This window comes from Rhinatrema bivittatum, chromosome 1, assembly GCF_901001135.1.
Source record: "Rhinatrema bivittatum chromosome 1, aRhiBiv1.1, whole genome shotgun sequence".
Classification (NCBI taxonomy): domain Eukaryota; kingdom Metazoa; phylum Chordata; class Amphibia; order Gymnophiona; family Rhinatrematidae; genus Rhinatrema; species Rhinatrema bivittatum.
Window position 1 is genome coordinate 434,230,737 of NC_042615.1, and position 22,169 is coordinate 434,252,905.

Here is a 22,169-nt window from a genome sequence, read left to right on the forward strand (position 1 = left end):
AGTCACGGGGGTTCACAATAAAATAGATCAATAAAGCAATAGCCTTTTACAAACTGTGCCAGAAAATGCTTAGTAATGCTTTGCTTCACCCTGTCTCCCAGATTTTTCCCCCTCCTCTTCCTATTCTCCCTCCACACATTTCTCCCTCATCTTTCACTTTGTAGCTGCTCTTAACTACCTCAAATCTGCTTGTGCCCTTTGTGTGCTGAGTTCCCAATCCTCCTCACTCTTTCCCTTATCTTCTTTGCTCTGTCTCTCTTCCCCCCCCAGGGCTGGAATAAAAATGGCTGCCTAAAGCACAGGCCCCTGGTGCTTGCTGGTGGGGTCCTGAGCACTGGAGCGCTATGCTGGGCCTTGTCTTGTGGGGCCCGGCCCATAGAAAACTGGTCAGGCCAAGGGGCAGAAGCTTGGCTGAGAGGGAAGGGAGGGGAATGCCTGGGAGCAGAAGGAGGAGGGAGGCAGGAAAAAATGAAGAGGCGAGTACCTGGAGAGGGAAGGGAAAACTAAAATATAAACAAAAGGAATAGGGGAAAATTGGGGCCGGTACCCCATGCCTCCTGTCCCACGACCCAGTATGGATGAGGCAGGGGCAGCGGGGGCTGAAGAGCCGCTGGTCACCACTGCCCCTTGAAGCAGTGGTGCTGCCTGCGACCTCCCCCTATGTATAAGATCTTCGGCGTGGGGGGAATCTCCCCTCTATACTCCCCAGCTTTTAAAACTCCTATATGAAAACACAGAGGGGGCCCTGTACTAGCTAATTTGCCCTGGGTCCTGTGTGCCACTAGGGTCAGCCGTGGACAAAATAAATAGTAAACAGCAAAACAGCTGCAGAAAAAAGAAAAATACTTTTTCTCTGGTGCCTAACCCTCCCCCCCCCCCCCCCCCCCCCGACCCCTGCTCGTCCCTTTTCTAACCTTATTCTCTGTTGTTTTCTCTAAAGCTGTACATATGGTAGGCTAGCATGCTGGGAGCCAGGAAGCTCTTTTCTCAGGCACTGCTGTTGCCACCCATGGCCTGCTGGTGAGGAGTCCTCTTGCTCAGCCGGCCACGAGTGCAGAAACACCTGACAGAGAAGCGTTTCTTGCCTGCCACAGTGGCACCGGGCTACCTGTACAGCTCGAGAGGGAAGAGGTGTAGAGCATGCACGCTTTCCTGCCTCTCCCCTGTGTTCGGTTAGTTATGTCTCAGTGAGTCACTCGCCAGCTTTCAATCTCCGGTTGGTGTTGGCAGGCTGGTGACTGAGAACTTTATGTCCTGGTAATCAGGGCTTAATTTTGTAGATGGAAAGGAAGTGGAACAGCAGAGGGGGTGAGGTGAGCGGGGCCAGGTTTACCTGTGCAAAGGGCAGGAGCAGGGCCAGGTGTAAACTCACACTCACACTCTGCTTTCTCCAAGGGCCGGGCGGCCATAAGTGATCCATACAACAGCTGGAACCTCTGTTTCCTCAGGGGAGCCAGAATTGATGTACACTGTCAGCTCTGCTCCGCTTTCTTGGGTCCCAGGAAAAAAGGTGGTAGACCGCTGTTCTGAGTTGTTCTGCCAGAAATGAAGACCTCTGTAATGGACACAAAAAGGGGTTGAATTAGCATAAGCTTGAAAGTTGTGAGCAGTAGTGCCATGCATCAAGGTCAGGGAAGAAGCCTTAACAATTGGCATTACTGCTCACAATTTTCAAATGTGGTAATTCAAACCTTTTTTTTTTGGTCTGCTCTTTGCTCTGCAGTGTCTGCTTCCGTATCACTCCTTCCCCTTCTGTTCCCTGCAATACAGGAGGAGAAGTGGAGGGGGAGAGGGAAGCAGGAGAGGAGGGGCTGGATTAGAGAGCAGAGTGGATGTTTTCTTCTCTGTGTACTTCAGGCTCAGCCCCTCTTCTCTTCCTGGAAGGGGCTGGAGCAGAACACCCCTGCTGCTCTGCCTCTTATGCCTGAAAAAGTGCTGGAACTGTGTTCTACCCCGTTCCTTCACAAACTAAGCCCTGCTAGTGGTGGTAATAAAATGTAATAAGAAGTAACTTGCTGAGCTCCATAATGTTTGGGTCCATTTGCCGCACCCGTTTGTTCCTGCATCACCAATTCTTTTACTAGCTCATGTCTCACAGCCCTAGAGTTTATGCTCTGAAAATTGTGCTGAGCTACTTTTCCCATGGACATATAACTTTCTCTCTCTTCCCCCGCCCCCCATGTATTACCCCTGTAAGCCAGACCTTGTCAGATTTTCTTTGGATCTAGGAACTAGCCCAGAAACACAGGAGCCAATGACTGAGTGTTCTCTCAACCTCCCCGTCGTCTCCACCAAAGAGGAAGAGCCTGAGGGTGGGTGGGAGGGAGGAGAAGGAAAAATCGAGAGCTCTCAAGCCTGCTGAACTCCTGGGTTCCCCCCTCTGAGGTCTGCTACAGCTCCTTTAGGCCCTGATTTACTAAAGCGATTTTCCCATTTTCTTTTTATGGCAGAAAGAAAGCTTAGTAAACCAGGCCTTGCATGCCTGCACTCCCTGATAAATGTGCCTGATTGGATTGCCTCTTTATTTCACCTATCACTGTGGCCTAGGTCCCCAACCCTGTCCCTACTAGTGTCTCTCTCTCAGGCTTGTCCCCCCAGCAGTCTCCCTCGCTCAACTCCTACCCTGTCCCTCCAGCCAACCACCCATCCTCCTGGCAGCTGCTTCTCCAGACTCACCTTGCTGACTTGCTGCTGCTGGCACACCAGAACTGCTATTCCCCTTTCTGGTTGGCACAGTGTGGCTTTCGGTGAGTTTGATCCATGTGATGCCTAAATTCCCATGCTAATTTTGAGGTCTCAAATCTTGCAACTCTGAGATCAGTGAAGGAGGGTCAAATTCCAGTCCGGCTTCGTGGAGCCGGACTGGAAGGAGTTGCTGTTCTGGTGGTGACAGGAGCAGCTAGAGCAGGTGCTGGGAATGAAAATCCCAGCACAATGTTGAAATTTCTGAGAAATCTGGTGCTAAGGATTTGTCAAGCCTACTCTGTTAATTTCTAGCATGTCATTGCATCGGAGCTTTCTGACTTCTGTTAGGTCCTGTCAAAGTATATTGTGAGCTGCTTCAACCCAAGAGAAAATAAATAGTGTGTGTGTACATATTGAGCATGCTCTGGGTAGTGTTATGTACACAAGTCTGGACAGAAACATCAGTGTCTTAATTTTTATCCCAGTATATTCAGTGAGAAACTTGTGCACCCAAGACCTGTTGAATATCCAGGATATGTTGCATGCGTAACTTTCCCTGGATACATTTTCCACGTGCCATATCGCTGAATAACGATATGTGTAACTTTTGTAGAAGGCAAATCTTTATTTTTGCACCTCATTAAGATGATCATGATTGGTCTAGCCACTCAATGTCTTTGTTTATATTCATTTATGTAAAAAGAGAGAGGCTTCTAATATCACTGTTAAAAAGGAGAGATTTTACAGCAAAACTTTGCAATTGCACAATAGCAGAAAAATAGAGCATCGGAGATAGCCACTACACTGACTGTAGCAGAGTCACAACACAGACACAGTATTGCCATTATTTTCTGTCAATTCTCAAGACAAATGCTTCATTTTTCTATTTGTTTTGTTATTGGGCTCTGCGTCTCTAAATTACTGTATTTAAAGCAGCATTGCAAGATAGACAAAAAGAATTCAGCCATGACAACTACTCAGACTTGGATACATGGCATTATTATATAATGCAAATGCTATTTATTCTCTTAACTTAAATGGGTAAAGATAAGCCATGTCCCATTTTTGTACAGGTAAATTTTATGTGCCTAAAATGTTGCACACAAATAATTTGAATTTTTTTTGGGGGGGGAGGAAGATGGTAAAATATTCAAAGATCGTTTTTTGTGTGCCTAACTCACTTTGAACGTTGGACTCTGTAGATGAATGCAGTTAAAAACCTGATCCACCTATTGTCGTCCTGAAGTGTAACACAGCTGCACTGCTTCCCTCGCTTTCCGTGCATGCTACTGTTGCAGGCATTGCTCACCTGTGCTGCTCCTGAGTTCTACCGCCCCATTAGCCCTCTCCTGTCGGACTGTTGTGAGCACTGCTTTTGTAAATAATCCAAGGGCTGTAGTGGTAGCACCTATGAATCTGCTTTATAAAGACAGAGTGGAATCTTGTCACTGTACTATTGGAGTATGTATCTTGTATAAGTCACCTAGACCCATTTACTTAGGTTTCGAGACTGAATGCCTGTTATTTCACCAGCTGGCTGCTGTAGCCCTGGCCTCTACATCCCCTGGTACCAGGAAATCCAGGGCCATTCAGTCTTCAATGCTCAAAGCCTCACTGTGAAGATCACCACCCCAAACCTCTCAGATGGAAAAAGAGAGAGAGAGGGAGAACAAAAGGACCATTGCTCGCAATCCCTGAGGAGTCTGGCACTCGCTCCTCAGTCAGCACTGCAGGCTGGCCAGCACCATGGCAGCCGGTTGGCACCTGCCCATGACTGACTGACTGAAAGTGCAGTCCCATCTCTATCTGGCAGTGGCCGGGATCCAGTAAGGCTACAGACATAGAAAGGCGCAGATAGTCACAGCATCACGGCAGCAGAGTGAGCAGATAAATAAACGAAGCAGACTGCAGCTGGCTGTACTGAGAGCAATGAAGGTGAGTGGTGAGTCAATCCTAATACTTTAGTGTCAGTATTTCTTTTTCTTTCTCTCTCGCTCCCTGTGGGGAGTTGAAATTGGAGACAGGATGGGAGAAAAATGCAGAGGGACTGGAATGATTGGTGAGGGCCATTAGTGCCCTGTGATGTGGCGATGGCTGACTGTTCTGTTATGCACTCTTACGTCATATTGTGGCTGTGAGAGATCTAGGACCGGATAATATTGAGAACAGAAGACAAGAAATGTAGGAGTCATAATATATTGGCCTTTAGCAAATATGCAAGTGAGGCAGCTGGCACGTTACCAACAGGTGCTGTATAAGAGAGAGAGCAGCCACGCTGCTAAGCACCACCATCACTAGATTGTTTTCAGAGACCCACCTTAGGAGACATTCTGCCATTGAAGGGGGTGAGTGTTTTAGCAATGACTTAGGAGTAATTAGGGAGAAAATGTGCTAGTTGCTTCATTGTAGCTATTTGAGTGCACTATTTTGAAGCGTAAATGGACTCATGGGTTTTGCTCTCTGTGAAAGAGCCCGTGGATAAGTTTACTGTGATGTCGCTGGCGGCTTATGGGATAAGCGGCTCTCAAGTTGAACTAGTGGTGGCGATTCCAGATGCATCTGTGGGGCAGGCAGCAGGAAGGGAATCGTTTCCCCTGCAGTCCCAGCCTTGGCTGTGCTGGGGGGCTCAGCTGTGCTATTGGCAGTCTTGGGGCTCCAAGAGCTCACTTCCAGCCAAAGCCCTCTGTCTCTTCTGGGATCTCTCCGCTGGCTATTGAGCTGGAGTTACTCCCTTCCCCCCCCCCCCCCAGAAGAAAGAGTTAGAGGAGCTGCTGTAGTTACAGGATCCCAGCTGGCTAACTGGGTGGCAGACCACGTAGGTGCTACGCCTGGTTACTTTTATTTAAAATTTTGTGCCCACAGAATCCAAAATTCCTGGTGCATCAAAAGAAACATAACAACATTATTCATAACTTAAGCAATGTTATGGCAAGTCTTTTCTGAACTACCGAGACACGAGCTAAGGTTGCGCTCTGAAAGTCATAAAGGTACACGATAAGCGCAAACAAATTCTATGTTGGTCAGAGATTTTATATTCCAAATTCAATTCTTTATTACGGCAACTCCACCGATGAATATGCAAATGTTTCAATAACAATATATTGGTCCCCCAGTCTTTTCTGAACAACACAGGGACTTCTTACCAGAGATCAAGATGTCGTTTAAATCCAAGCTGGAGAATAAAATGAACTCTCAACAAACTTCAACTCAAATCTGTTCAATTAGTGGAACACAAAGTGGAATGTCTGGATGGCTTTCTATGATTAAAGATAACCTTACTATCTTATTATTGCTAAGAAGATTGAAACACTACAAAATTTTATTCATCAAATATTTGTGCCATTAACGTTCCTCGATTTTCTTCTCTTCTCTCCGGAGCGGAACTTTTTAAAACTATTTAATTGTTTGGGTTTTAATAAGGAATCATTACTGGCCACATCTAAGGTGCTCTATATTTCTAGGCCATCTGCTCCCTATCAGGACGTGCTTTCTCTCGCACAGGAGCTGGAATGATCAAAGTCCGATGTTGTTCAGAAGGCATCTCTCTGGCTTACTTTCCATGTTACATGTTGAATAAAAAAAAATACTCTCGAGTACCTTTTTCTTTTTAATATTACTAAATCTTCCTGAGGTTTTGCCGTCAGATTGCACGCTGTTTCCGAGGCCACCCAGGCCAAGAGGAAAGGCTTCCCAGTCTTACGGCCTAAGGAAACTAAACTCAAGGTCACTTTCTGTAAAATACTCTGCAAGTGTACTGTTGTGTATAAGAGCAATAGCTATTTCTTATGGGAACCTGTGCAACTCTCAGCGTTCATCATTAAGCGTAGCTCAGTGCCTGTGGAAGCCACTCCCTTGTGCATTTGTGTGCTTAGGTTAACATGTTTGTATTTCTAAAATATGTACACACATTTTCCTTTAATTTATTTTCTCTTTTGTCTTCTATGTGTGATATATCTCCCCCTAAACCAACGCTACCTATCAAATAAGCAAGTGAAAAGTGTGCTGTAGGATATAGATGAAAAGTTACGAATGGCGTTTCTCTGTCCATTTGGCCTTCATTTTGGTGGTCAATGTTCCTCTTCAGGTATCTGGCAGATTGAGAGGTAAAATGAGGGAAAGGTAAGAAAAGGTTCAGGTCAGGGGGGTGGGCAAACACAAATAGCAGCTGTAGGAGAGAGGCACCAGAAGCTTTCCCTCAATAATACACCCGCAATCCCAGTTAACTGGGCAAAAAAACATTCAGCAGTGTGGGAGCAAAGAGCAGGATTTTGTCACAACTAAAGGGCGGAAGCTCACCAGCCAAAAAGGAAGATGATTGAATGGGGTTGTTCAGGTGCCTGGGCTGGTGGTGGGTATTGGTGTTAGTCCATTTCAGGTAAATACAATTATAATCAAGAATAAATACCTCAGATCAGGATTCAGCTGGCCTGGGGATGTGATGAAATAACAATAGCAAATGGTAGGGACAGCACAGCAGGCTGTCCCATTCCCCAGTTATCTTGCATATTTATTTATCTTATTTTATTTAACTCTTTTCTATACCGACATTCATGATAAGTATCATATCACATCGGTTTACATGGAACAATGGGTGATAACTGTAAAACAAGCCATTTAACAAGAAGCAAAATTTACATTAAAACAAGGAGAGAAGAACTTGGGGGGGGGGGGGGCTGAGGTAGCCGGAAAACAAAGGATAGAGGGTAAATAAAAAACTAACTGGCAGTGGATGTCAAACTGCTTCAGTAGCTGGGATGACTAGGTGGCATCTTGTAGGTTTCTGAAGTTTAAGGGAAGGCTTGAAGGAATAGCCAGGTCTTGAGTTTTTTTCGAAATGTTAGGGGGCAGGGTTCTAGTCTGAGGTCCGGGGGCAGGGTATTCCAAATGGCAGGTCCCACTGTCGAGCATGCCCGCTCTTTAGTGGCTGCATGAAGTGTGGCTTTCCTTGAGGGGACTTGCAGGGTTCCCTTGTCCGCTTCTCTGATGGGTCTTGTGGAGGCGTGAAGTTTGAGAGGGGTCTGAAGGTCGAGCTGTAGCTGTTTGTGGATGGATTTATGGATTATGGTGAGGGACTTGTGTAGAATTCTGTAGTTAATTGGAAGCCAGTGCAGGTTCCGGAGGATGGGAGTGATATGAGCTACGCGGCTGGAGTTGGTCAGGATTCTGGCAGCTGCGTTCTGGAGCATCTGTGGAGGTTGGGAGACCAAGGAGGAGAGCGTTGCAGTAGTCTATCTTGGCAGAGAGAGTGGTTTGGAGTACCGTTCTGAAGTCAGGGAAGCGGAGGAGAGGTTTGAGCCTTTTCAGAACTTGTAGTTTATAAAAACAGTCTTTGGTTGTGGTGTTAATGGATTTCTTTAAGTTCAGGCAGTGGTCGAAGATTACTCCGAGGTCTCTTACATGAGTGTTCAGGGTGTAGGGTGGGGTCAATGTGGGTGGGTCAGAGTGGTCGGAGGAGATGAGGAGGAGTTCGGTCTTGGTAACATTAAGGACCAGATTCAGACTGGTGAGTGGGCAGTTGATGGATTGGAGGCAGTTTTCCCAGAATATGAGTGTTTTTGAGGGAGATTCTGTGATCGGGATCAGAATCTGTACGTCGTCCGCGTAGAGATAATGTATTAATTTTAGGTCTGTTAGCAACTGGCATAGGGGAAGGAGGTAAATATTGAAGAGGGTAGGTGACAGTGAGAAGCCTTGGGGTACGCCTAATGATGAATTGGTGCTGGGAGATTCTTTATTGTTGATTTTGACCTTGAAGCTTCTGTTGCTGAGACAGATTGTGGCTGAATGAGGGGCAAAGAGGTGGATATAAATAAATGATGATGTAAAAGAAAATATTGGTACAAAACCAAAGTGTCCTCGGTGGTGAGTGCTGTATTAGCACAGGTATTGGGGGGGGGGGGGGGTTGTGATTTAGGTAATATTTTAGCTTATTTAATACTGTGGCCCATATCTTCCACTGTTTTTGGTTCTGTTTCAAGATTAATGTGGCAGGGCTTCCCAAACCAGTCCTGGGGACCCCTCAGACAGTCAGGTTTTCAGGATATTTGCAATGAATATACATGAGGTAAACTTGTATGTCATGGAGACTTAATATATTCATATTGATCTCATGCCTATTCATTGCGGATATCCTGAAAACCCGACTGGCTGTGGGGTCCCCGGGACAGGTTTGGGAAGTCCTTAGATTGGAGCAAATCAACTTTGGATCTGAAGCAATGTCCCAGTATTTCTTGGGGAGGGGACAGGGTTGGGGGTTGGGGGCTTGGTTGGAATGAGGAGGACGAGTGGTGCGGCATGCCTGTGTTTATGCATGTTGACTTACAATGGTGGCCTGGTGGTGTCTGTTTTTAAAGCTGTAAAATTGTATTTTGGGACCTAGTGGGGCAGGAGGATTGTGGACCCTAATACCCTAAGGTTTGTTCCCTTCTGTGTTTAGGATGAGAGACAAATCTTTGGTAAACCATGTCTTAGGTCTGTTAATGGATAAGAGAGCCAATACCCTTAAGGCTGGGGTGGCCAACTCCGGTCCTGAAGAGCCACAAACAGGCCAGGTTTTCAGGATGACCCCAATGCATATGCATGAACTAATATTTGCATACAGTGGAGACAGAGAGAGAATGCAAAGCTGTGTCATGCATATGGCATTGTGGCCATTCTGAAAACTTGGCCTGTTTTGTGACTCCTCAGGACTGGAGTTGGCTATCCCGGTTTGTTTCAAAGTGCTTGACATCTTCATTTTCAAATGTGTTATGTTCTTGTGCAGTTTTGAAGTGCCTTTTTAGTGTTTTGATTGTGTTGATACAGTGGTGTTCCCTGGTAGAAGGCTGCCCCGTGGGAGAGTCGCCTTGTTTTTCCGTGTGATATATTGTGTCTTTGAAAGTTTAGTCTTCTTTAACTTATGACTTGTTTCGCCACTGTAGCCCTCTTCATGTTTTCTGCATTGGATAATATGTAATGTATTAATAGAGGAATGTGAGTATCATTCCCCTGTAGGTGATTATGGGGTGCTGTGATATGTGTCGACACAGTTTGCTGAGTGATACTTTGCAAGTTTTCAAGCCATTTTCTTCTTTCTGAATTTTTATTTGGTGTTTTTACTTCAGATTAGGAGATTGCTGGAGGAACAAGGAATGTATATTTCAGTGATTCATCCTTCTGTAGTCTTGACTAGTGAAAGAAATATTTTTCTCTCATGTGCAATCTATTCTCTTTTTTTTTTTTTTTTTAAGTTGCAGTATGTGAACAGATTTTGCAGCACAGCCACACCATAGATTTGCTGCTGCGAGAGGTGTAACACTCAGCTTTAGAATTCCCCGTGGCTCGGCCACAAATTCTGCTGCTAGGCCGCTGCAGGAAACAAGAATGACCTGCCTTACCACGTGCAGAGCCGTGACATCTTCAGCACAGCCAAAGGGCATGGTTGAAGTGGATAGGATGCCACAGGCCATGAGAATGAGAACAGACCAGTAGCTGGATTAACTGGTGCCTTAGGCAGGTTGTGAGTGTGGGGGGGGGGGGGGGAGGGAGGGGTGGTGGTTCTCCCTCCAAAATTGCAAGAGGCTAAGGGGAAAGGGATACTCCAATGATGCAGCCATGCGAGAATATAAACCTCTACCACTGATGTAGCGGCAGCAGCGAATTATGGAGTGCTGGGGCCCTGTCTCCTGCCACGGTGCCCCAAGCAGTTGCCCACTTCACATGCCCCTTTCTACAACCTTGAAAGGGTAATGGGCTGTTTTATCCCTTGCAAACAACGTATAGTGTGCGATCTAGTGCTCTTTGGGCCCTGTTTACCAAAATGCTATAGCACTAATGTGCATTAATTGTTAGTTTACATTGTTAGTAAATAGGACTCAATAATCTGAGGTAATTGGCATTCTAGGAATGTGTGTGTATGATTGTAAAATAGCCCTAATGTGCATGTTTTAGCTGGTATTGTGAGATGCAGTTAAATCTGGCAGGGGCTCTTTGTAATTTTGCTTATTTTTCTTGCTTGTACCTTTTTTGAAGTGTAGTTTTCAGACTTTTAGACTGTACACTTTTTGGACCAGAAGGCAGTATATACAAAATTGTTCAATAAATATACCCCAAAATGATTGCAGTGGGGCCTGTTTCCATGCATGGGTGTTATCACATTTTAGTTGAATAGGCCCCCTAATTGTAGGGCATCACAGCAGCGTGTGGTGACAAAGCTTGGCCATGCCTTTATGTTCTTCTCTAAGGTTCACAGAGGCTGTGCTGCAGAAAGAAAGATATGAAGAAAAAAATAGGCCTCTGCTCCTTGCTACCTGCCTTGCATAATTGGTTATTGTGGCGCTGATTAGTAGCTCTTGAGCTGTTAGGATACTGACATTGATTAGTGCTCGGTTAGCTGTGATTGACACTGTAAATAAACAGCGGTGAACTCTCAGACATTATGTGATGTCACTCGTACAGCTCGTCTCCTCTCTCTCTGCAGAGTACGCACCTCTTACTGCTCTGAGCTTCATTCTTCCCTGTAGGCATTTGTAAATGAAGAGGCTTGCGTTTGATGGTGATTCTGGCTGTCTCCCTGCCATACGCCCTTATTCTCTCTGTTCTGCTCCTTACACTGGGCCTGCTAGACAGGAGGTTGGCAAGCGCTGTAACACAGATGCTTGGGCTCACCTCTTCAGGCTTTGGTTTTTTGAAGTGACAGCTCTTTCTAAAGTCAGCATATACAGAATGATCTGCAGCGGTCGAACCCTACAAAAAGCATGCAGCCCTAGTGGTTAATGGGCTGGTATCCATGAGACCCGTGTTCAAATTCTGCTTCCAGCAATTTTTACTCTGGGCAAATCGCTTTGTCCTATTGCCTCAGGTACCCACTTTCAGGCCGATGCAATATCGGGTGCTAAGGTCACTGAGCTGCTGGACGAGCGTTTTGGATGCTCTAGACTTAGCCCAATGCAATACCAGGATTAGCTCGTCAAACCATGTGTAATTAATAACACTTATCACATGTAAATGCCCTTGTAAGGAGTTAATTAATATTCAGTGGACTTTTCTCTGTCTGAGATCAAGCTTCTTCATCTAACCCAAAACAAAATTCTCTGATCCTCCTTTATTCTTTTTTTCCTACCCTAGAGCTCCAGGCGGGAATGGAAGCCACTGGAAGAGCATAGCTGTACAGATGTGCCCTGGCTGCTGCTCTTTGTCCTGTTCTGCATTGGCATGGTAAGCAAAACTAAAGGAGCCTTATGACATTATTCATAAAGGAGGTTTAGTCCATTGTGTACCTAAGGGTGAAAAGAAATCATTGAATAAGGCCGTAAATATTCTGTTTCCTTAGCAGGAGTAGGATCTCATTCCATCACTAGTTTTAAAATATTCAAGGTCCATATTCAAATTCATTTAGCTAACTAACTCAGAAGTTAGCTAGCTAAATGAATTTGTAGACGCTTATCCAGCTAAATTCTAGCCGTCTAATAAGATAGCCGGCTAACTTAAGGGCTTTCCAGGGGCATAATTGGGAGGAGTTGAATTAGCCGGCTATGTTAACCAGCTAACTCCAATATTTAGTTAGCCAGATCAGATTTGAACCTTCAGTAAACAAAACCACCACAGACAGGTCCATATTCAGACACAGTCCGGATAGCAAAGTTATACAGATAAATTTATCTGGCTAACTTTAGAGGCATATTCTAAAGTGCAGCCGCACTATGGAATATACCTGTTATCTTAAAGTTAGGTGACTAATTATTAACCAGCTAACTTTAGGACAGCTCTTTGGCCTGACCAGACTTAGCTGGCTATGTAACTTTAAATTCCCAGCAAATTCTTTTTCTGTATTGAATAAAAAAAAAAATGATTCACAGTCTGTCAAGGACATTTTTGGAAATGTATGTATTTCTTTCTGGTGTTTCTCAAGATCATTTGCATAAAGTAAAAAAAACCAAAAACAAAATAAGATATATTCATATATACACTTATTTATAAACTGAAGTGTCTGTACTCTTGTAAAAGTCATTATATGAAGAGAAGGTATTTGGGTTCCATTTAGTTCATTCTAGGTAATTTCCAGGCCATTTCCTGCTCGGTCCTGTAGTCTGGCACATCTTTACTCTGCTGTATTTTGATGGACCATGTTAGTGCATTTTATTAGATAGCACCAGGAATGCACGCTGAATTGGTTGCTTTGGACTCCGTTTTCTAGCCCAGCACCATGGCATGCAGTGGAATGGCAGTTGGTCTGTTCCATTGTAGGCAGGGGGGGAGTTTTCTTCACCTGCAAAGTAAATATTCACAGGTAACTTACAGCAGGGGTTCTCAATGTAGTCCTTGGGGCACACTCAGCCCATCGTTTTCAGGATATTCACAGTGAATATACATGAGAGAGATTTACATACACAGCCTCCATTGTATGCACATTTATCTCATGCATATTCATTTTGGATGTCCTGAAAATCCAATTTGCTAGGTTTGTCCTGAAAACCACCACCTTACAGTAAAATAATAGGTGTTGCTGCCGGTTCTTGCTTTGCACGTTTTAAAAGCAGTGTATGGTTGAATTCACTTGGCACCACTCATCTCGCAGGGCTAGATGGGACATGGGAAAGTGGGATACCCTAGCAGCAAAACCTGTGAGCTTACGACCAGGCCCGCCAGCAGGGCGGTAGAGCCCAGCAATCAGTGTCCAAAAGCTAAGGTGGTCCTTTCCCTGCCCCTGACCGGAGAAAGAGCAGCATTGCAGCTTCGGTCCCTTGCATCAGTGGCTGCCTGCTCATCACCCAGACTTCCGTGGTATGATCCGTACAGGCCCGTTGTTTGGGGACTGTGATTTGTACTGCAATTCTGAGTTGCCCCGTGTGAGTGGAGGAGCCTTGATGGCTGGCCATGTATGTCTGACTGTGGATGGTGACAGGGAGAAGAGCTGGGGATGGCGGGGGCCTATACATTTCTTTCGGCAGCCCTGCTTACAACTAGTTAATCACTCTGTTACCGAATGATGTCAGCTGAGAAATTACAGCACCGACTTCACAAGTATAGTTATCTAGAACACGGGACAGATGATCAAAAAGTCAAGAGGAGCTATTCATGGTATTATTTTTAAAGAATGGCTTCTACCAATATAGAGAACATGTCAATGTGTTGTTTTTTCATTACAGCTTCCCATAAAAATGCTTCTGATTTTAGAGACCATCAAGCTTTTGTGTTTTGTTTTGGTTTTTTTTCTTTTTGGTTATTTTATTTTTGAGGGATTGAAGAGGGGAAAAATGTGTGTAGGCAGAGATTTGAAATTCTCGTTTCAAATTAATTAATATGTTTAACTCATTAATGGTATTCACATTGAATGTTTTCCATATTTAAAATGTGTGCGTGTGTTTAAAAAAAAAAAAAAGTGTGGGGCCCTGATTTCAGGTCTTTCTCTTCTGGCAAATCATTCACATAGATTGTTTTCCATTACAGAAAACTGAAGTAGCCAGCCAAAACTGTAATGCAACAATATGGACAAAGTATATGGAGATACAAAGAGATCTGCAGATGATGAAGGATTTTGTGGTGGTGTGTACCACTACAGATCATATATTCTGTTCTTAGGTGAACATTTGTGTTCTTATAAATTAACCTTTCTGCCAGATTTGTGAATATATATATATATATATATATATATATAAATTATTAATTTTTTTTTTAAATAAATAAAAAGTACTGTAATCAGTGGAAAAAGAGATGGCTGTCCTTGATGAGCTTAAATGTACTGTGATGCTCAGCAGGTTGCTATGATATTTCCTGGGTTATCTGGCTTCTGTACATATGGATCATTTCTTATGGTTCCCTCACCACACGCTCTTTGTTCTTAGTCGGTGACTGAGCTCTGGGAAAGTTCTCATAATTTACCGTGCCATGGAAGCATTACAGCAAACTTGGGTGACTATTTTTGTAGTAACTGGCGGTAACAGCTGCCTAGTGAAAACCACCAAGTTCAAATCTTAAAAGCACTGAATCTGAGGAGTGGAGGAGCATAAATGTCTTATTTAGTACAAAAGAATTTATAAAGTTGCAACTTAGTGCTTATTTTTTAATTTTTTTCTCCTTGACTTTGGAAGAAATCCTGTAGTTGCTAGAGTATCATGATAATGATTGTTAATGTTCATGGAGAAAGCAACTTCGCTCTGGGTAGAGGGAGGGTGAAACCTTGGTCTTTTTACTCGGTAAGAAATTGCTGCCCCATGGCTTATTCCTGATCATAGCACCTGGGGGGGAGGGGGAGGAGGGAGGGAAGCAATTAAAATGCCAAATGTTTTGAAACACATTTCAAGAAAGATCAGCAGATGGCAAATGCATTTCATCATCATCGTCATTTATTTCTCACTGTTTTCCATCAAAAGAGTTCAAAGCATGTTAGAGCAGAGATTTATGATTACAGTGCATCTAAAATTACAATGAAGGGACAATACAGTGTGGGCCTGATTTTAAAAAAGCATATGCTTGCTTAAAATTGGATTTTACATGTGTAAATGCACTTTACCTATGTAAGTGGGCTTTTGAAAATTGCTACCGTATATGCCATTGAATTGTCCATAGGATTAACTCGATTAAGTGACTTTTTAAAAATGCTATGATATTACATTTACACATGCAACTCCTTTGAAAACTATCTTCTCAAGGTATAATATAATAGGTAGTAGGGAAATTTAGTACAAATAATGTTCTCAGAGGACTAGCTGGATGGTAGTCCTCACACATGTGTGACATCAGATGGAGCCCCGATGCAGAACATTTGTCAAAGTTTCAAGAACTTTGACTAGGCACACTAAACATGGCCTATACCCCAAGTCCATGCAGGGTCCCTCTCCAGTCTGTGGAAAAAGATAGAGTTGTAAGTCTCGCGATATGAGTGAATTCACTTCAGCTGTTTTTGGCCTTGTGGAAAATTTTCCTTTTTTTTTTTTCTCGCATTTTTCGTTCTGTGCTTTTCTGTTGCCAGGTCCCTCTTGGTGTCATTCCTGTAGTGCTCCTAGTTAGGATTTTTGGTGATTTGGGTAAGTTTCCTTTTGTGGTCAATTCCCCATGGTGACGGTGCATCGGTCCCCACCAGCCATTGACGCTCCGTCACCATTGCGCTTCGTACCAGTTTTATTTCATCCGACTAGGTCACGTTTGTTTTTCGGTGATGCCCCTAGTGCCCATGGACATGTTCATCATGGATCCGCATGAGATGTGTGTTTTCTGCCAGGGGGCATCGCATGACATCCAGGATTGCTGCTTATACACCCAGATGACCCCAAAGGGACGTCAGCTTCGACTCAACAAGATGGATCAGCTCTTCTGGTCAAGGAAGTCTGAGGCATTGGTGGGACCATCTGTGGATAAGGGGCGCTGGAGACCAACCACAGTCTGTCTCCTCCAAGCCGAGGATGTCTAATTTCTAGTCATCGGCTTCATCATCAGGGAAAACTGTGCCAAGCATCAAGGGAAGCCGAAGAAGCATTAGTACTGGTCCCCATCAGCACACAGTTCCGGGCACGGGGACGCATCGGCTTTTGCAACAATGCTCCTGAAGCGACCCTGTGGCAAGAAGTGCCAATTCCGCATCAGTGCTGGGGGTCTGTGACTGTCTCTACTGGTCCTGATGTCAGTTACCGATCCACCTCAAGGGTCCAAAGAAAATCTGGCCACCCCTCCTTTCTCCCAGTCAGTGTTGGCATTGGCAATATTCGAGGAGGAGCTGGAGTGCAGAGTCCAGCTGGCGATGGACTGGGTGCTGCAAGGCTTCGGTCCTATGGCATCGGACTCCATGCTCCCCATCCTCGTCTCGTTTCTGGAGAAGCTCAATATATTCATTGGTGTGTTACAGACCCAGCTGGCGTCTTTTCCTGGGATAGAATTGGTGCTCGGCAGGGCACTGAGGCTGTCCCCTACCGATATGGTGGTCCTTGCCAGTTCCTCCTCAGAGGAAATTCCACTAAGGCTGGCAGAGACGCAGAAACCTGCTGCCCCCCATCCAGTTTTACCAGTGCCTGCACCTAGGGACCCATCCACTGTTGCTTACAGCGAGGATGAGAAATCCTATGACCCCTGAAAGGATGATGCTTCAGAGTCCTTCTCAGAGGGCTATGAGCATCTCCCATCAGATCCTTCTCCTCCAGAGCAGCGAAGGAATTCTCCACCTGAGGACTTGACCTTTGCAGGATTTGTGAGGGTGATGGTAGAATCCATCCCATTTCAGTTATTAATGGAGAAGGCTGCCAGGCACAAAATGCTTGAGATCCTCCAGTTAGTGGAGCCTCTTAAGGAGATCGTTGTGATCCCAATGCACGAAATCCTTAAGGAGCTGCTGCTGAGGATATGGGAACACCTCCTACAATGCTCCCTGTTAAGAAGGCAGACAGGGTTTACCTTATCCAGAAGGCTGCGGGATTCGATAAGCATCAGCTTCCCCACCAGTCAGTGGTGGTCGAATCCACCTTCAAGAAGGCCAAGTGCTCTTGGACCCATTCCTCGGCACCCCTGGGAAAGGAACGAAGAGCTATGGATGCTCTTGGGAGGAAGGTGTTTAAAGGTGCCATGCTGATTGCTCGCATCGCTGCCGACCAGCTCTACATGAGTCAATACTTACAGGACTTCTGGAAGCAGGTTCAGGAGGTGTCCAAGTAGCTGCCTCAACAGCAGCAGGACACTCTCATATTGCTGCTGCGTAAGAGCCTGGAGTGCGGAAAACATGAGGTCCATGTGATCTACGATAATTTATAGACTGCATTGAGATTCTCTGCAGCAGGAATCTGAGCCCGCAGAATGGTATGGCTGCAGGCCTCTGACCTCCAACCAGAGATACAGGAACGACTTGCTGACATGCTGAGTACTGGGAGAATCTCTTTGGAGATAGGGTGAGGGACCCCATGGCCCAGTTTTGGGACCACCATGAAACCCTCAAACAACTCTTCGCCAGCATTCCGGATCCATTTCTCCTTTTATAGGAGGCCGGCGAGACTGGGGACAAGGAGGCCTTTCTTTTGCCAAAGGAAGTACTACTTTCCACCTCCTTGCTTCCATCAACACCATCTGGGCTCTCGTGGCCACCCAAGGCAGCAGAGAGCCCCCAAGCTCTAGCTGGTGCCTCAGTCAACATTAGGTTCGGGGTTTTGACCGGGTCATAGGGAGTGTAGACCAGACGCCCGTACCCGGAAGGTGACCCTCCAGTTGGGACAAGCTGCAGTTCTTTGCGAACAGGTGGCCCAGTATAACCTCGGCCCACTGGGTTCTTTGCATCATCTGTCAAGGTTACTAATTAAATCTATTGGGTGTGCCACCAAATTGCCCTCCATGCCCATTTTTGGGGGCCGGTAGTGCATCAGGAGTTACTACTAGTGGAGCTCTCTTCCTTCTTAATGGCCATGGTGGTTGAGTCCATACCATCAGGGCAAAGAGGGCAGGGATTCTACTCCAGATACTTCTGATTCCAAAGAGAACAGGAGGACTTCGTCCCATCCTAGATCTAAGGGCCTTGAACAAGTTTCTCAAAAAAGAAAAGTTCAAGATGGTTTCCATGGGCACCTTGATCCCCCCCCCTTTTACAAAAAGGGGACTGGCTATGCTTCCTCTATCTAAAAGACACATACACTCACCTTCTGTGACCTGGGAAGATCTCAATATATCTCTGATTCGTGGTAGGAAAACAGCTCTTCCAGTAATGTGTGTTGCTGTTCGGGATAGCTTCAGCCCTACAAATCTTCATGAAGTACCTGGTCATGGTGGTGGCGCACCTCTGCAGGCTGGGAGTGCATGTTTTCCCTTATCTGGACAATTGGCTGGTCAAGAACACATCTTAGGCAGGGCTCGCCAGGTCCATGCACTTGACCATCTGGCTGTTTGGTGTCACTAGGGTTCATTCTCATCTACCCAAAGTCCCATCTCAGCCCATCACCTGAGTTGGACTTCATAGGAGCCCTGCTAGACACAGCTCAGGCCAAGGCCTTCCTGCCTCTTCAAAGGGTCATCACCTTGACAACCGTCGTGGCAGCCTGGCACATGAGGCACATCTATACATGTGCAGATCCCAATGGATCCTGAGGTTGCAGTGGCGCCAGGCCACTCAGAACCTCCAGGATTGCATCCAAATCACCCTGTCTCTACAGGACTCATTGTCCTGGTGAGGGTACTTTCCAGTTTGGAACGGGGGATCTCTTTTCAAAGTCCTCCTCCCAAATTGTCCTTACCACAGATGCATCCACCCTGGGATGGAGAGCTCATGTAGATGGGCTCAGCACTCAGGGTTTCTGGTTCGCTCAGTAATGTTCTTATCAAATCAACTTCCTGGAGCTTTGGGTGATCAGGTACATACTTATAGACTTTCAGAGATCGGATGTCCAACGAAGTTATCCAAACTGACAACCAGGTAGCCATGTGGTATGTCAACAAGCAGGGAGGCACGGGAACCTACCTACTGAGTCAGGAAGCGGCCCAGAACTGGTTGTGGACCCTGTCCCACGGGATGGTGCTCAGGACTATGCCACTGGTGGGGACGGAGAATGTGGTAGCGGACAGGCTGAACCAAGCCTTCAGACCCCATAAGTGGTTTCTGGACCCAGGGGTAGTGAATCGGATATTCCGCCTCTGGGGGTGCTCGTTCACATCCCCATACAACAGGAAGATGCCTCTGTTCTGCTCCCTGTACAGGTCAGATGGAAAACCAGCCTCATATGGCCTTGCCCGTCATTGGGACAAGGTTCTTCTGTATGCTTATCCTTCAGTTCACTTAGTGGCAAAGACTCTCTTGAACCTTCATGAGGATAGAGGGACTATGATCCTCATAGCCCCTCATTGGCTGAGAAAGATTTGGTTTCCATTCATACAGGAGTTGTCCATCCAGAGACCGATCAGTCTAGGGACTTCCCCAGATCTCATCAAACAAGATCAAGACAGACTGAGGCATTCCAACCTCCAGGCCCTGTCTCTTGCAGCCTGGATGTTGAGAGGTTAATCCTGCAGCTGCTTGATCTTTCTGAAGATGTGTCTTGGGTCCTGGTGGCCTCTAGAAATCCTTCCACTAGAAAGTCCTATGGACTGAAGTAGAGGAGGTTTTCTGTGTGGTGTGAGCAGAAGACCCTAGATCTGTTCTACTCCACACACAAACTGCTTGATTAAGCCAACTTCCGATAGGTGTAGAAGGTAAAGACCAACTCAGAGTTCATCTCAATGCAATTGTTGTGTACCACCTAGGTGTAGATGGTACGCCTATCTTGGTATAACCTGTAGTTGTACACTTCATGCGGGGCCTGCTTCATTTGAATCCTCCCCTAAGGCCTCCCTCTGCATCTTGGGACCTAAACTTTGTGTGTGTTCAGCTGATGAAAGCTCCTTTTGACCCGCTGCGCTCCTGTGACCTGAAGTACCTGACCTGGAAGGTCATATATTTTTTTTGGCATTCACTTTGTGTTCTGGGTCAGTGAACTCCAGGCCCTAGTGACTTATCCACCTTGTACTAAGTTTTATCATGGCAGCGTATGTTTGCAAGACCACCCTAAGCTCCTGCCTAAAGTCAGACTTCCATCTTAACCAGTTCATCATTCTGCCAACATTCTTTCCCAAACCCATTCGCATGAAGGTGAACTAGCATTGCATGGTTTGGACTGTAAGCAAGCTTTAGCCTTCTATCTGGAGCAGACAGAAGTCCATAGACAGTCCACCCAACTTTCTTCTTTTTTTTTTTTTTTTTAATAAGAATAGGTTGGTTATTGCTGTTGCCAAACAGACCTTATCCAATTGGCCAACAGATTTTCTCCTTCTGTTATGCCCAGGCGGGGCTACATCTTGGGGGTCATGTCAAGGTTTATTCTGTCAGAGCATGGCAGTTTCGGTGACCCACTTGTGAACAAGTTCCATGGAGGAGATGTGCAAGGCTGCAACATAGAGTTCACTCCACACTTTCACATCTCACTATTTTCTGGCTAGGGATGGCCAAAGTGACAGTAGGTTTGGCCAGTCTGTCCTTTTGGAACCTGTTTGAAATGTAGAACATAACTTTCCCCACCAAGGGCCTGTTTGGGTTCAGGCTTTCTCCCTACTTTGTTATCAGCAGCACTGATGTTGTAGTGCCCTTGGCATCTGGTTGGGTGGCTCTTGGTCTCATTTTTGTGTTGGGTAGCAGCCTTTAGCCTGGGAGTCACCTATGTATGAGAACTACCATCCTACCTGTTCTTGGAGAAAGAATTTCTTAGCTGTAACAGGTTTTATCTGACGACAGCAGGATGTTGGTCCTCACAAAACCCAACTGCCATCCGTGGAGTTGGGTTTCTTATATTTTTTATTTAATTGTAATTCTGTTACAAGACTGGAGAGGGACCCCACGTGGATGCAATGGTATAGGGCATGCTGGTCATGTTCAGTGTGCCGAATCAAAGTTCTAGAAACTTTGACATAAGTTTCCCTCATTGGGGCTCCATCTGATGTCAGCCATGCGTGAGGACTAGCATCCTTCTGTTCTCAGAGAACACCTGTTACAGGTAAGCAACTCTGCTGTACAAAAGTAATAATAATAGAGAGAGTATAGAGGGCTATGGATTAAGCCAGAAGTCTAAGGTTTGGTTTACATAATGTCAGGTTAGAGTTGTTAGGGATTCAGAGCAAATGAGTACAAAACATGATAATAAATATAGTGGAGCAAGTGTAGGGTACATTTATGAAGTTTTTGATTTTGTAGTTCAAGACCAGCAATTACGATTTTAGCTGTGGGCCAGAGGCAGCTAGGTTTTTGGTTCCTTTCTAAAGCTGAGGTCAGGGGTTAGCCTTATGTCTAGAGCAGGGGTGGCCAACCTTTGTCCTCAAGAGCCACACACAGGCCAGGTTCTCAGGATATCCAAAATAAATATGCATGAGATAGATTTGAATGCACTGCCTCCATTGTATACAAATTATCTCATGCATAGTCATTGTGGATATCCTGAAAATCTGGCCTGTGGCTCTCGAGGCCTGGAGTTGGTCACCTCTGATTTAGAGGTGGAAACTGATTCTGAGAAGATTATCTTTCTAGTGGTGATAAGTTGCATTTCATTCAGGGCTGATACCACTAGGTGGGATTGAGGTAGTGAGCGAGTGGATGGGTCTGTTTAGAGAGGGTGCAGCTGGGCCCTTAAGTGCCTTGAAAGTCAAAATAGGATTTTCAGTATAATGTGGATGGACATTAGGCGCTAATGAAAGGTTTGCAAGAGTGGGTAATCCATTCAGATTTATGGACATTTATCATAGTTTATGCTGTTGCGGTTTGTATGAACTACAGGCAGCGGCTCAGCTTTTTGGGTAGCTTGATTATAGAGGGAACTACCTGTATAATCCAGGCAGGAGATTATACAGGCTTGGATTAATGTTGCGGCTACCAAAAAAGGGATGGAAGTGTCACAGTTGGCAGGTTAATTATTTATGTATTTTTTAATGGATAGAATTTGGCCTTCAAGAGTGAGTTGGACATCTAGTAGGATGCCTAGGCTGCACACTTGATAGCTGAAAGTACTTCCAGTATTCCAACA

The 22,169-nt window shown here is 45.4% G+C and overlaps 1 protein-coding gene across 1 annotated transcript in view; it reads left to right on the top strand.

Moving 5' to 3' along the window:
* SLC44A1 (solute carrier family 44 member 1) overlaps positions 1–22,169 on the top strand; it is a 353,381-nt gene that overhangs the window by 60,301 nt on the left and 270,911 nt on the right. The window contains exon 2 of the mRNA XM_029604664.1: positions 11,791–11,880. Coding sequence (XP_029460524.1) covers positions 11,791–11,880 — 90 coding nt within the window. The remainder of the gene's footprint in view (positions 1–11,790; positions 11,881–22,169) is intronic.